Source organism: Micromesistius poutassou (assembly GCF_964030765.1).
Source record: "Micromesistius poutassou genome assembly, chromosome: 16".
NCBI lineage: Eukaryota > Metazoa > Chordata > Actinopteri > Gadiformes > Gadidae > Micromesistius > Micromesistius poutassou.
In genome coordinates this window covers 12,499,601-12,514,067 of record NC_140286.1, presented here as the reverse complement: position 1 = coordinate 12,514,067, position 14,467 = coordinate 12,499,601, and the positions used below count along the sequence as shown (strand labels likewise).

General features: G+C 46.9%; 3 protein-coding genes across 4 annotated transcripts; 1 reads left to right on the top strand and 2 right to left on the bottom strand.

Annotated features, from left to right (window-relative positions):
- Positions 1-5,113: 5,113 nt before the first annotated feature.
- Positions 5,114-9,941, bottom strand: snap47 (synaptosome associated protein 47). The gene is made up of 5 exons (XM_084481585.1): positions 9,684-9,941; positions 8,843-9,362; positions 7,724-8,235; positions 6,888-7,012; positions 5,114-5,265 (listed from the first exon to the last, which is right to left on the bottom strand). The coding sequence occupies exons 2-5, from the start codon at positions 9,340-9,342 to the stop codon at positions 5,119-5,121; spliced, it is 1,284 nt and encodes a 427-aa protein (XP_084337711.1). The 5' UTR covers positions 9,343-9,362; positions 9,684-9,941; the 3' UTR covers positions 5,114-5,118.
- Positions 9,942-9,964: 23 nt separating this feature from the next.
- Positions 9,965-12,435, top strand: jmjd4 (jumonji domain containing 4). Of its 2 annotated transcripts, none has more exons than XM_084481587.1 (6): positions 9,965-10,582; positions 10,676-10,841; positions 10,945-11,070; positions 11,160-11,377; positions 11,678-11,820; positions 11,922-12,435. In XM_084481587.1, exons 1-6 carry the CDS (start codon positions 10,330-10,332, stop codon positions 12,243-12,245), a joined length of 1,230 nt encoding a protein of 409 aa, XP_084337713.1. In that variant the 5' UTR covers positions 9,965-10,329; the 3' UTR covers positions 12,246-12,435. The 2 variants fall into 2 exon arrangements, with proteins under 2 accessions (XP_084337713.1, XP_084337712.1); XM_084481586.1 differs by having other exon boundaries at positions 11,160-11,427; positions 11,674-11,820.
- An 11-nt stretch (positions 12,436-12,446) lies between these two features.
- On the bottom strand, positions 12,447-14,323 carry iba57 (iron-sulfur cluster assembly factor IBA57). The gene is made up of 3 exons (XM_084481588.1): positions 13,812-14,323; positions 13,136-13,470; positions 12,447-13,043 (listed from the first exon to the last, which is right to left on the bottom strand). The coding sequence occupies exons 1-3, from the start codon at positions 14,183-14,185 to the stop codon at positions 12,649-12,651; spliced, it is 1,104 nt and encodes a 367-aa protein (XP_084337714.1). The 5' UTR covers positions 14,186-14,323; the 3' UTR covers positions 12,447-12,648.
- Positions 14,324-14,467: the final 144 nt, after the last annotated feature.

Here is a 14,467-nt window from a genome sequence, read left to right as displayed (position 1 = left end):
CTAGTACTAAAGAGTGGTATTACCTTTTGTATTTAGAAAGCTAGTTTTAAAGAGTCGTATTACCTGTAGTAGTAGTTATAAAGCTAGTTTTAAAGAGCCGTATTACCCGTAGTAGTAGTTATAAAGCTAGTTTTAAAGAGGCGTATTACCCGTAGTAGTAGTTATAAAGCTAGTTTTAAAGAGTCGTATTACCTGTAGTAGTAGTTATAAAGCTGTGTGCGTGCGTGCGTTCGTGTGTGTGTGTCCATGTACAGCAGTGGGAGAAACGGGGGGGGGGCAGGGGGGTTGGGGGGGGGGGTGCACGAAGCACGCAGCGCGCGCCATCGCTCCTCGGTAATTTATCGTAGGAGCTAAGTGTTTCCATTCGCGGCGAGCGCCACTAAAAACAGAGCAGCACACCGTTTCTGGGGGGGCCCGCTCATAAAAGTAGTGATGCGGTGTGTGCTGGCCGGCGGCCTGACAACCTGCTCCGAGGCTTGTATAGATACGCTTTTAATGAATACATATTCCAGTCGTGGATCCCCGGCGCTCGCCAAAGGTACAGTCCTGACTATTGTGTTTTCTCTCGCCCCACGGTGCGCTGCTGGATGCGTGTTCAGTAGGGGGTTTTCTGCACCACAGCCAAGAGCAGGGGAGATATATCACTCACGACGGTGGTTTCCATTACCCTGCTCGTCGTATGTCCGCTCTCGCTCTGTGACGGTCCGATACCAGGGAAACAGGGACTCGGGAATGGTTTATTATTGTTTTTCTTTCCTCGTATTCGCGTGATATCGATATTCGAAGAGCCACGGAGGAAACGGGTACTCGTATGATGTAAACGTATAGTGGTCGTAAGTTAAAGTCAATAAGGCGCAAGGTCGTATATAAACGCGTGCAGTCATTCTGGGCCACCCCTTCAGCGTCAGGGTCTCGTGTTGTGGGGTGCTGCCCGCGGTTTTAACGGCAACGTGTACCTGTAGCATGGTTTGACCTTTGAACTGAGACCGTCGGCCATCGTCATGGCTCCAGGTTTGCTTTGGCCCGGCCGTTTCATGAGAACATTTTGTGGACCGAAAGCCAAAGCAGCCAAAGTGCACCTCAAACACGCAGGAAAGCATAACAATATCTAGCAAGAGGCGCACGATGATATCATCACTGGGAAAGTACCCCCACCTCAGCCAGACTGAGGGCACTGTTTGTTTGAGTGGCCCCGCGTCGGCCCTATGCTTAATGCTGAGGGGATCTCTGCTATCTCTTGTGTGTGTGTGTTTAGTGCCGGAGAAGCATCCTGCACGCACACGCGCACGCACGCACACAAATGCACGGATGAACGCACACAAACACACACACACACAAGCATGCACACACACTGACACACACACAAACACACGCACACACAAGCATGCACAAACACTGACACACACACACACACACACACACACACGCGTGCACACATATACAAACACACACATTGACACACACACACACACACACACACACACACACACACACACACACACACAAACATACCCACCCTCCCCCCCCCCCCACCACCACTGATTGACTCCTGTACTTCACGTCTGCAGGAATGTTTTCTCCCAGCCCTAACATTAACCAACAGGCCTTATTTCCTGAAACCAGAAACTCCCTCCTCAGCAAAAGGGAGCGCAGCAACACCTGCACCAGTAAGGGGCCAGCCAGGACATGAGTCAGGCGCCAGACCATTACACGTGCTCCCTCTCCCTCTCCCTCTCCCTCTCTCTCTCTCTCTCTCTCTCGTTCGTAGTAGTACAGCCATAGTAGTAACAGTAGTAGTGGATGTATGGATGCATGTGTCTGTCAACACATAGATAGGAGACAGAGAGATGGGAGGGCGAGATATACATGCAGCAATGCATGGATAGGTGTGTACACACGCACGCACGCACGCACACACAGACACAGGCACACACACACACACACACACACACACACAAACACACAGACAGACAGACACACACACACACACACACACACACACACACACACACACACACACAATAGATGGGCTTGAGAAGACGTCTGCCATTTGCTTTCACAGGGATCGTGCGAGCACATTTAAATAGATGTTTTTCTGGAAGGAAAGCCGACGGATCGTGATGGGAAACGTGACGACAGCCTTAGTCCTAGTTTGTACTACAATCACACAACCCTCTCATTTTGGAACCGAGCACAGCCCACATGTGCCCCCGTGGCCCGCAGAACACAGGCTGGTTCCTTTGCTGCCACTTTCTCTCCTCTGTGAACGGGTTGATTGATTGGCCATCAATTGGGAGCCACTCCTTGGAGGAAGAGAGAGAGAGAGAGAGAGAGAGAGAGAGAGAGAGAGATCCACCGCAGGGCTAACCAGTAAACAGGCTTGGAAGTCAAGGCCAGCGAAATCCCTGGGTGTCTCCATACCATCCGCAAGGAAGGCAGAGCAGCAGATCTCATGTATCTGTGGTCAGACACGACCGCCACCACTTCCCCGCACTGCGAGGCCCGCTCCAGCCAAAAAATGAAATGCACGCCGGTATTGGTTGTCATTTCGCTGGGGTTTTGGAATTCATTCACATAACCCGTGCGGTATAGCTTCTGGAGGTTTTGGGACTTCCAAAAAAGCTCACTGTTTATCAACTCAGATCAACAAAAACATGAATGGGGCCACACTGAGAAACACATTTTGGCGGAACCGCCCGCCGAAGAGCTCCGCACGGCGACACTGCTGTGCTGCGCATGCACGCCGAGAACCACTCGGTTCCCCGGGGGCCGGTCGTGTACTTCAGCTCAGGGGCTGAGCTGAACTGAAGTGAAGGGGTTTGTAGAGCTAGCCGAGTGCAGGCTGCTGAGGTCAGGTTGGCGGGGGTTGGGGGGGGGCAGGCTGAGTCTGTTTGCTTTTTTAATGAAGGACTATTTCCCATGGTCACTGGTAGCAAGGTACCAGACATGCTAATTCTTCAGCGGTTAAATGCTCTGCTTAGCGGTGACCACAAACTCTCAAGGATGATTTCGTATAAAACGAAGCACTAACAATAACAGGATCTTGCCGCCTGCAGTGAAAGACATCGGCTCATGACGTGAAAGCGAATGCAATCCCACTACCAGCCAGTGGCAGTAGGGAGAAGAGCCTGCAGAGAGGTCATGGTTGGTGGCAGAGGTCATGGTCGGTTGCACAGAGGTCATGGTCGGGTGCACAGAGGTCATGGTTGGTTGCACAGAGGTCATGGTTGGTTGCACAGAGGTCAAGGTTGGTTGTAGAGGTCAAGGTTGGTTGCAGAGGTCATGGTCTGTTGCAGAAGTCATGATTGGTTGCAGAGGTCATGGTTGGTTGCAGAAGTCATGATTGGTTGCAGAGGTCATGATTGGTTGCAGAGAGGTCAAGGTTGGTTGCAGAGAGGTCAAGGTTGGTTGCAGAGGTCATGGTTGGTTGCAGAGGTCATGGTTGGTTGCAGAGGTCAAGGTTGGTTGCAGAGGTTAAGGTTGGTTGCAGGGGTCATGATTGGTTGCAGAGGTCAAGGTTGGTTGCAGGGGTCATGATTGGTTGCAGTGCGACCAGTGGTGACAACCCAACACAAAGGGAGTGATGTCTTCATAACAAAACAACTGAAGCCGAATGCAGTAAAGATATGCAGTAAAGTATTGTTTACTGTATGCTTCCATCACAACACTATAATTTCCAGACAACCTCCCAGCGGTCCCCTCTTCCAACCCTCTGCAGTGTCAATAGACCAACACAGAGCCTCATGTGCAGTGTGTCTCTGAGCCGAAGGGGGCTGTTCTGTGTCGGGTTTGTTTTAAAACTCCTAGGTCAAATCGTTGCAGACAGTGTTGCTGCAGCCAGGAGCTCTCTGTATTTTCAAGGGGAGTAGGCAGTCTAACACACCCTTTTTCCGGATAAGGAGAAAACAGAAGGGAAAGCTCTGCAGGGTTCCTTTCACATTGCCAGAAGAATTTGTTTGCAGCTCCTAATGCATCGGGAGATTACTCCTTATCTGTGTTGGAGATTAGAGATTTTTTCATGCGACTAAAATGAGCAGACATCAGAAAATAAAGAAAAAGACTAGAGAGTATTTGGATGGCTCAATGAAGGAGACGATACAGGTCGTTTGTGTTTCAAATTGGTTTAGATTACAGGTTTAGATTACAATCAATCACAGCTTGACATGTTAAAACAAACAGAGACGCTAAGGAATGACAACATATTCAATACCACACACATGCAAGTCATTTACAAATAATACAGATTTATAATAGCATTGTCTGCTCTTTGAGAACACCGTTAACAGAACATATTGCTCTACATCATTTACAAGCAAAAGGAGAATTGCAACATTTTGTCCCGGGTAGTTGTGCCTTTACAAGGCTTATATATATATAAATGAAAACAGTCCTCATGAGGAAGATGTAAAGAGGTGATATCAAGACATGCATCCGATGGTCCGATGATGCCGATGGTTCAGCGGCAGAGCACAGAGTCCTGGGGAGAGGATGAGGCACAAAAGAAGCACAGAAAAATAAATTATAGATCTACATCTGAGGAATAGGGTGTTCTTGTATTCATTCAGGTTATTTAATACAACAATATTTAATACAACTTTTGGTCAGTGGGTGCCATGGCACCTGCAAAATATCAGAGGTTAAATAATTGATTCATTATTTTAAAAAGGCGAATCTATTGTAGAACTTCAAAACAGGCATTCTGAATTGATTGAGAGGGCAAGAAAAAACTGCCCTAATTAGCAAGGAAGAAATCTGATGAGAAGGAATGCAGAGTGGGGGATCCCTCCTTCCAGGGATGGTCTGGAGTGCAATGGGTGCCATTGCACTCCTGCACTCCTGGCCAACATCATTTGAGTCCTCCTTAAGTGCAGGGACGGATTTTTGCAGTAGGTCCCTTTTGAGTATCGATTTTCGGCGACATCCGATGAAGGTCACCGGACGTCTGTAAATGACGGCCACACGACCGTGCATCACCCCAAAAGGTGGGACAACCCGAATAACAAAATGCAGGACAGAGACAGACGGGTGCTTACGAGGCGGTTCCCCGGCGGCGGCGGCGTGTCTGCAGCGGTGGGACGTGTGGGGGGGGGGGGAGGGGAGGGGGGGGGGGGGGGTGGACTACAGCAGCCTCTTCATGCGACAGGTCTGCTTGTCCATGTGCAGGGTGGCCCGGTCGGTGGAGCTGTCGACGGCCGCCAGCACGTCGTCGTGGCGCTCCAGCTCCGTCTCCGCCTCCAGCGCCAGGGTCTTCAGCTGCAGCAGCATCTGGGGCCACACACACACACACACACACACACGTGCAGAAACACACACACACACACACATGTGCAGAAACACACACACACACACACACACACACACACGTGCAGAAACACACACACACGCACACACACACACGTGTGCAGAAACACAAACACACACACACACACACACACACACACACACACACGTGCAGAAACACACACACACACACACGCGCAATCACACACAAACACACACGTGTGCAGAAACACACATGGCCATACGCGTGCACGCACACACACACAAACACACACATGAAAAAAAAAAACACAAAAAACATGATTTACACAATGGAATCGAACAATAATGCACAAATTGTTCTTGGAGACCATAATGGAAAAGGTGTTACAAGGCAACACAAGCTACCTTCTGCGCTAAGACAAGAACACCAAGACAGAAAATACAGAGTCATTGAAAGCAAAGCTGTGTTGAATACACAAGTTTCTCGGAAGTCATCGGAAAACCATTTCAACATTAGGAGAATGTAGGAGGGAGGGGGGGAGGGGGGGGAGAACATTAAGATAACGTCCTCAAGGGTTCACTTAACAACTGGCTCTGATATCCAACGTAATCTGCACACGAGTTACGTTGAGAGTGAGGTGTTGTCCCACTGCGTCACATTAAGTCACAATTAGTGCTCTTTGAAGTCTCCAGGTTGGACCTTATCGGTGATTCACAATACGCCATTGATAGGGAAACAATAGACAAGCAAAACTATGCGATGCAAAGATTAATATCTTTGAACAACGATTAAATAGACAAAAACAATAGCAAACTCCACTAAGATTGTAATAAATCAATACAAATATACACTGTTATAATGTACAAGTATTAACTACACACAAAATATATAAAGAGCACACAAATCCCTTATGGTGGAAATGAGTTCTTATTGGACTGTAATATTGTATAGTCTATAATCTTGGGCTCAATTAGTCCTGGCTACAACACTAATGAACTGTGTTGGCTATTTTTGCACCCGCTAATAATGTGCTCAATGAAAAATAGCATTCCAATTGGCACCGGTGTTTATGTCTGGTCATCAGAAATGGTAGCGTAATATAGCGTTGTACGGTTTTGAATGGAAAGACTTGAAACGGTCTGACCAAACGACTGACCATGTCTCTTCCCCTCTCTTAAATCCAACACAGACTGCGGTTTCTCCGACTGCCTTTTAAAACAGGAGGAAAATAAAGAAAGGATGCTGCCAAATCGTAGTTTAGGAGAGACTTAACACGCGTATCATATTCTCAACATCATCCATTCATTTGTGTTTATTTTTTTTTACATTTTACATGGAATAGAGCATATTTTCCTGAGGCTCGTTGCGACAACATCAGTTTTCACGCCCTACAAATAAACCCATTTGTCCGACAAATGAAAACAAATCATCGGATAGTTTACGGTGACGGCAGCCGCTGTTTGTAGCACAACATGCTAATTCGCTGCCTGTAGCCATAACATGTGCGCTACCTTACCCGGCAACAGGAACACGAACACCTCTCCATGTATCCACAGTGTGCGTCATATATTATCCTCTAGCGCGGGGCAGCAGTGAGCCAGTGCACGGACCGATGGACCCTCACCTGCCGGAGCTCCTGGGCCTCGGCCTGGCTAACAGCTGGCTGGAGCACGTGCACCTGCAGCTGGGACAGCTCCCCCGCTGGGACCTCCATGGGCACCTCTGTCTCCAGGCAGCCCTGCTGCAGGCCTGGCACCGCGGGCGGCGGTGGAGAGGAAGGACACAATCGTTTTTTCGTTTACAGCTATTATTATTAGATTTCTATTTTATTCTAATTATTTCATGTCCAGTTTGTGTTTCTCTTATTTTTATATGTATATGTATTGTATGTATATGTATTGTTGAAGGAGGCTATGCTGAAGAATTTCATTGCCAGCAACTGCTGCTCTAATTGTTGTGTGTATGACAATAAACAATCTTGAATCTTGAACTGGTCCTAAGGACATGATACCCAAGAGCTGAGGGTGAAGGGGACAGGGGCTTTTAAAGTCTCACCCAATGTTCAAACTGAGGTAACTGCAAGCATGATGTGATGGGTTTTATCATTGTTTGTTTCGGAAACATCTACAGCTTGTTACGGTGACATTCAATTTACAGGTGAGGCTGAAATTGAAATAACAACCAAAATTGTTGTGATAACAATAAAAAAAACGGAATTATTATTATAAGTGCGTAATAGTTACATCTCAAGAGTCCATGGAATACTTTGTTTTCGATAATTTGCATGTAGAGGCAGAAGCATAGGTCTACACTGCCACCATGTGGTCACATTTAAAATGACACATAATCCTGTATCAACAATACTATAAGAACGATAAATAATAACGTGAGGCTCTTGTTAAATCTAAAGAAAATCTAGAAATAGAAACAAATAGAAAGGAAAACCTCATCACACCTTACCTTCAGTCCATATGGAGCCCTCGGCCCCACAGGGAGAGGCAGCGGGGGTGGACCTGAAGGCCGTGAACTCACTGGTGTACTCCACCTTCTGCTTGTACTGCATCTCCAACACCGCCAGCGCTTCGGGCATCTTGGCCGACAAGAGGCGGTAGGCCACGTCCGGCGTGCCGATGAACCGCTGCCTCACGCTGACCTCGTACGGGTTGTGCACCCTGATCTCGTCCACCTCCTTCCGCTCAAAGCGGTGCAGTAGCTGGCAGCCGGTGTCGCGCAGCTCCAGCGCCGACACCGTCACCAGCAGGCAGCCCGGCTTCAGGTCCGACTCGCCGCCGCCGCCGCCGCTGGACACCAGGGCGGGGATGCTGACGATCACCTTGTTCTTCCCGGAGCCGCTGCCGGCGGCGGCGGCGGCGGTGGCCCTGGCCGCGTCTTCCGCCTTGGCTTCCTGCTGCGTCTTCCAGGGGGCTTTGGGGAAGGGCCACCAGGAGGGAGACTCCAGCTGGGACAGGCACCTGCACACACGGCAGACGTTGGAGGAGGACATGAGTAGAGACCCACCCCCACACGCAATGTAGACAATGTGCAATTGCATGATATATATACTTTTTTAATATGTACCTCTGGCTCTTTTTCATATGGAATTTTTAATTCAGTGCAATATTGCTCACTTTCTGTTGACTTTTATTGTCCATTTTGTTGTTTGTCAACTGTACTATATTGTCTGTTGGCTCCTGGATACCTGAACTACCAAATTTCATCCCCAAATATGATGTATCTACTTACTAACTTACTTAGAAGTGAAGGGTTAGAACGATTATACATCGGGGTAATGCAATATTGTTTACGGTACATTTACATTGACATTTCCGATGCTTTTATCCAAAGTGACTTACAATAAGTAGATTTGTCCGAAGAAGGAGAAACAACAATATATCGCTGTCGGTACAGTAAGGATGTTCATAGAAACAAGTGGCAAGCACTAACAACTGTTAGGTTAACCCATTAGGTTAACCCATTCGCTGTATACAACAAAGCTACGGTACGTTTTATCTTGAGAGAATTCACTCAAAAAGTAAAATAATTTAAAAACAAACAATGTTAGAACAAATGAATGCATACTTGTCTGCTATGCCCAGGTCCGATTCGATCTTGTCCAGCCCCTGCATCATGTTGTCAAACTGCTCTCCCTGGTGGTGGAGGACTATGCCCGTATCCTCCAGCCTCCTCTGGGCTCCGGCCACCAGGTGGATCAGCTCCCGGCCTTTGGTTCCCTGGGGCTCGGCCCCCTTGATCTCAGAGGAGGGGGACAAGAGGCGTTCTCTCCAGAAATGCTCCAGGACGTTGTAAACCACCACCCTGTTGGGCTTCAGGGAGCCAAACCAGTGCTTGACGTTGCCGTTTTCCAGCACGGTGAGAGTGCTGAAGATGAAGCTTGAGGACTCCATCTTGATCTGCATGATGTTCGACAGGCGGAAGCTGGCCAACCTCTCCTTGGTCTGGTCGGAGGTGAAGCGCACCATGGTTTTGGTGATGGACAGGGCGCCGTTCTCCCATCTTTTATCGTGGCTGATGTAGTAGGACCCAGGCCAGCTGTGGATCGAACTGATGTCTCGGCTCATTTTGGACTGTGTGGAATAGCCTAACAGGGAATCAACAAATGGGGAAAGAGTCAGTGATACATTTGAAACAATGGATCTATTGTCAGAGAGAGAGAGAGAGAGACAGAGACAGAGAAAGAGAGTGAAACACACACACACACACACACACACACACACACACACACACACACACAGACAGACAGACAGACAGACAGACAGACAGACAGACAGACAGACAGACAGACAGACAGACAGACAGACAGACAGATAGATAGATAGATAGATAGATAGATAGATAGATAGATAGATAGATAGATAGATAGATAGATAGATAGATAGATAGATAGATAGATAGAACCTACGTCGTAACAGTTATAGTCCACCCCGTGTACGTTAATCCAGGGGCCAGATTTCAGATTGGAGGCGTTTAAGTGCTTCGACTCAATGGCAGACGTAGACCAGGACCGCAGTGTATCATTATAATGTGACAGGATTCTTTATCCCGTCTGTTGCGGCTGCACGGCGTGCGCGATGTGTTCGTTCTAAAGTGACATAACCACCCTGAACGAAAACAGGGTTGTTTACTACGGAAGTGACGTCGTATACTCGTGCGGCACGATTTATCGTCCGGATGGAAAAGGGATGACGCCAAAAAGCATATCGTTGAATAATTCGTTTTTGTGTGTGTTTTGGAAACGTACGTGTAACAGTAATTATCTTGAATTCGTTTGTAGTGTTCTTACAAGGAGTTCTGTGGAGCGCTGATATTAAACCAAAACACACAACTGTAGGCAGCGGCCTTCATACTGGAGTCTTATTGAGGGACGCACAGCTGTTGTCAGCAATATATATCATGTTTCGACTGTACCTTCGTGTGCATGGACACTAAAATGCACAATATGAGTGTGAAGACATCCGATAGAGAATTGCAAATGTACATCTCGCAGTGTTAAGTAGTTAATGAAGCGTGCGCTGCTCTCCTAGTGGCTGAAGGACTGGTTTGTCGTCATGGACAGGGATTCATATCATAACTGCTGCAGTCTGGTCAAAATACCCAGACAATCCTATGATCAGTTTTGGTCGTCACATTTCGTGGAATATATTGACAAGGAAATAAGCTATTCCACATTTTTCAAAAAGTACCTTCTTCCCAACCACCCATGTGTGTTTTCAAGAAGATTTACTGAGGAGTGGAGGTGTAGGAGACAATGGGTGACTGAAGAAGGAAAACCTAATTTCCAGACACTGCTACAAGAGTTTGGTATGAAGATAATCATACTGCTATTCATTTTATTTACAATACACAAATGATGAATCATACATGGATGCTTCAACTTTCCTTTCTTTTTAACAGATGAGACCCCAGTTCCAGTTGCCAATTGTAATGCAAAGGAATACAATGCAAACCCTAAACAAACTATGCCTTTTAAAGAATTCATACAGTACTGGAAAGAATATATTCAGAATGGCAACTCGTCACCGAAAGGATGTCTCTATTTGAAAGACTGGCACATGGCAAGGTCTTTCATTTATAAATCCATAAAGACGTGTGTGTGTGTGTGTGTGTGCTTCCGTGTGTTTCATTCAAAGCTGTAATCTCGTTTGATGCTTGCTCTTTTTCAGGGACTTCCCGGAACACAATGTCTACACAACTCCAGTGTTCTTCTCCTCCGACTGGTTGAATGAATATTGGAATACCATTGAGGTGGATGACTATCGTTTTGTCTATATGGGACCCAAAGGCTCATGGTACAATAATGACCATTTATGACATTATGATGTACCAAACATGTGCTTTTTGAAATGATCAATCATGTGTTTTGATTCTTTCCTGCTAGGACCCCTTTCCATGCTGATGTTTTCCGCTCATACAGTTGGTCTGCAAATATCTGTGGCAGAAAAAAATGGCTGCTGTACCCACCGGGTCAGGAGGAGTTTTTAAAAGACACCCATGGCAACCTGGCCTACGATGTCACAGCAGCAGAGCTGAGAGACAAAGGCCTCTTCCCACAGTCGGACAAAGCCTGCCAACCTCTTGAAATTATTCAAGAGGCAGGTGAAATAATATTTGTTCCCAGTGGCTGGCACCATCAGGTTTATAATCTGGTAAGAACTGTGACTAGAACGATTATAAAAGGGTTTTGTTATATTGGGTGGTAGAACAGTAGCTGCACTATGTTAACTTTTTCTCTATTCATTCTTTGAAATAATTGTCTTAGTACCTCACTCCATGCATACACCCATTATTTTTATTTTCCCCTAAATAAATTCTGTGTCAGGGAGTACTTCATTTTTAAGTTAGTATATAGTATAACTATTTTGATAATCTTGACTGTTCTTACTGTTTCATAGGAAGACACCATCTCTATCAATCATAATTGGCTGAATGGTTGTAACATTGACATAATGTGGCAATTCCTTCAAAACGAGCTTTCTGCTGTCCAACGAGAGATCGAGGAATGGAGAGCTACCATGGACTCATGGCATCAGCACTGCCAGGTAATAAAGTTGATAGTGTTTAATTTGATTTCGGTGGAATACGCCATTTCTGTCATACACCAAACTATTACGTTCAGTGTTTTGCATCTTCCATCTTCCAGACCATCATGAAATCGTGCTCTGGTATCGACTACGGAGAGTTTGCATCCTTCCTGAAAATCATTGCTGAAAATCGCATCGCTTTCCTGAGTGCTTGCTCCTCGGCGAACGCCGATTGTCCCAGGCATCTCTCAGAGACCCTAGCTGCACTGGGCTCGCACCACGCAGCGTTTGACCTGCAGCGTGTCGTTCATATCCTAGAGTGCCTCATCTGCAGCGAGGACTTTAAGAGACTGGATCACTCAACCCTGAATTTACAGCCCGAAGTTCTGGTGCAGAAAATCCGAGAGACTATACACTCCACAAGAGGGCAGCATCTTCCTTAATAAGATGAGGGGGCGTCCTTTGGATTTTGAATGTCAACCCCAGAATGTGTTTGTAAGTCCTCATACTCGGTGTATTAGACAATATTTAAGGTATTATCACACATTTGGTGTGGCATATTAGATATATTTAATCACAAATGTCAGTGAATGTCTTGCACCTAATTATGTTGTGAAGAAATAAAATCCAACAACAATTTTCTATGGTGTATTTATTAAACAGCTTTTATTGTGTCATCAACAACACAGAACTCGGGGGTTATGTTAATCTCAGACGTAATACAAAAACAGCTAGTAATCAACACCATTTGAATTGGTGGATCGCTGCAAATATAAGAGTTAAGTTAAGAAGATACATTTGCATTGGCCTTAGGCCTGATGCAGACAAATACAGAAACACTCATCTTTACTTCAATTTCAAGTCTTGAGGCCACCATTCTGGCACGGAAGCCTCTAGATTCACAGAGTTACCGTCGGATGACGTGAGCGAAAGCACTTCTTTGGCGTGAGCGAGACGAATCAGACTCAGACCCAGCTCTCCCAGCCCGGTCCTGTGTTTCCCAGCAGCCTTGCCTGCTTGAGTTTGCAACAATGCTCCGTCGGCGACACCCTGAGCCAGGGCCGAGGACAGGCGAACGGGCATCAGGCGCTTACGAACCACGCCAGTGTGATGTGTCCTGGCCGTCAGCTCCTGTCCGATGTAGCAGCCTTTACTGAAGCTGATGCCCTGCATGTACACCAGATTGGACTCCAGTGGGAGCGCTACTTCGGGAGGAAGATCTTTAACTCCCTCCGGGAGTCCTATACAAATAACGCAAAAGACAAAAATGCTTGGCATCAAGTCACACATGTATATTTAAATACGGACGACATCCAACATGACCTGCACATACCTATCGAGTAGCGATGTCTATGATACTCCTCTGTGTTTCCCTGCTGACAAGATGCAATTACAGCCTGGGGGTCCACTTCATTTTCCAGCACCAACCTCCAGCCCATTGCGTCAGTTCTGGGATCCGTCACGCATATAGGTGCTTTCTCTGGAGACGAGATATCCGGTACTTCTGAGTTCTTCAGTCGCGGCAGCACGGCCCATAGAGAGAGGTCTACACAGGGGCTTATCGTCACCTTTCGGCGTATCTTATAGACTTTCAAGTGTCTCAAGATTGAGTCTTTTACCGCAGTGTCACATTCGAGGAGAAGACTGCTCCCTGTTGCATGTTTTAGACTGAAAGCAAGAAGAGATAAGATTCAATTAAGTTCAATTCAATTTTATTTGTATAGCGCTTTATCACAGGTCTTAAAGGGCTTAATACATATAATATATTTATGGCAAGATAGTTTGAACCATGTAAAAATATTAGATTTTTAATTGTTGGCAGTATGCTAACATTGACAGGTATTGTCTATTTATTCATTAAGGGATTTAGCAGGCAGAGCCAGAATGACCCAAAATGTACAGTAACGTCACAGTAACTTAGTAACTAACCACTGCACGTATGTCAGTACTTTACGGACATTCAAGAGAACTGCAAGTCCAGCATACACAGGTCATGAAACGAGTCCTACCTGTACAATATGATGTCATACAGGATTCGCCCCTGGACGTTGAGCATGTGTGAGTACACCGCCCTCTGCCCGGGCTCGGCCAGCAGCTCGGTGTCGTTGGTGATGATCCCCTGGAGAAAGGAGCTGGTGTCCTGTCCCTCCAGTCTCAACAGGGTCCTGTGAGGGAGGCTGTAACACACGTAGTTCTGTAACAGATCCCTCGCTCCCTCCGCGACATGACTTCCGTGACTCCTCTTGTGAAGCAGGGCTGCTCTGGGGACGGGGGCGAGGACCGCACACCGGTGTGGACCTGCGTCACTCGGTGAAGGACGGAGCAGCACACCGGGGAACCCTCTGGGTCCCAGCGCCGCTCTGGCCCGGAACAACGTGCCCATGTCGGGCTGTGCGTGTGTGGAAAGCGTAAACTAAGCTTATCTTATTATTCTAATGTGTTTCAAACCGCATTACCGTTGTGGCGACGCGGTTACATCAGATAGGACATTGCGGTTGACTTGTCCAACGGGGGCGCGCCATGTTGACTCCCACAAGGCACCGCACGATAACATTAGGCCACGTGACGCTGTGGGTTCGTGACGTAGCAGAATGGACCCGCGACTGTCATTGATAATATACAATATATTTAAGCAATAGATCACGACAGGCTGTGGTATACGGTC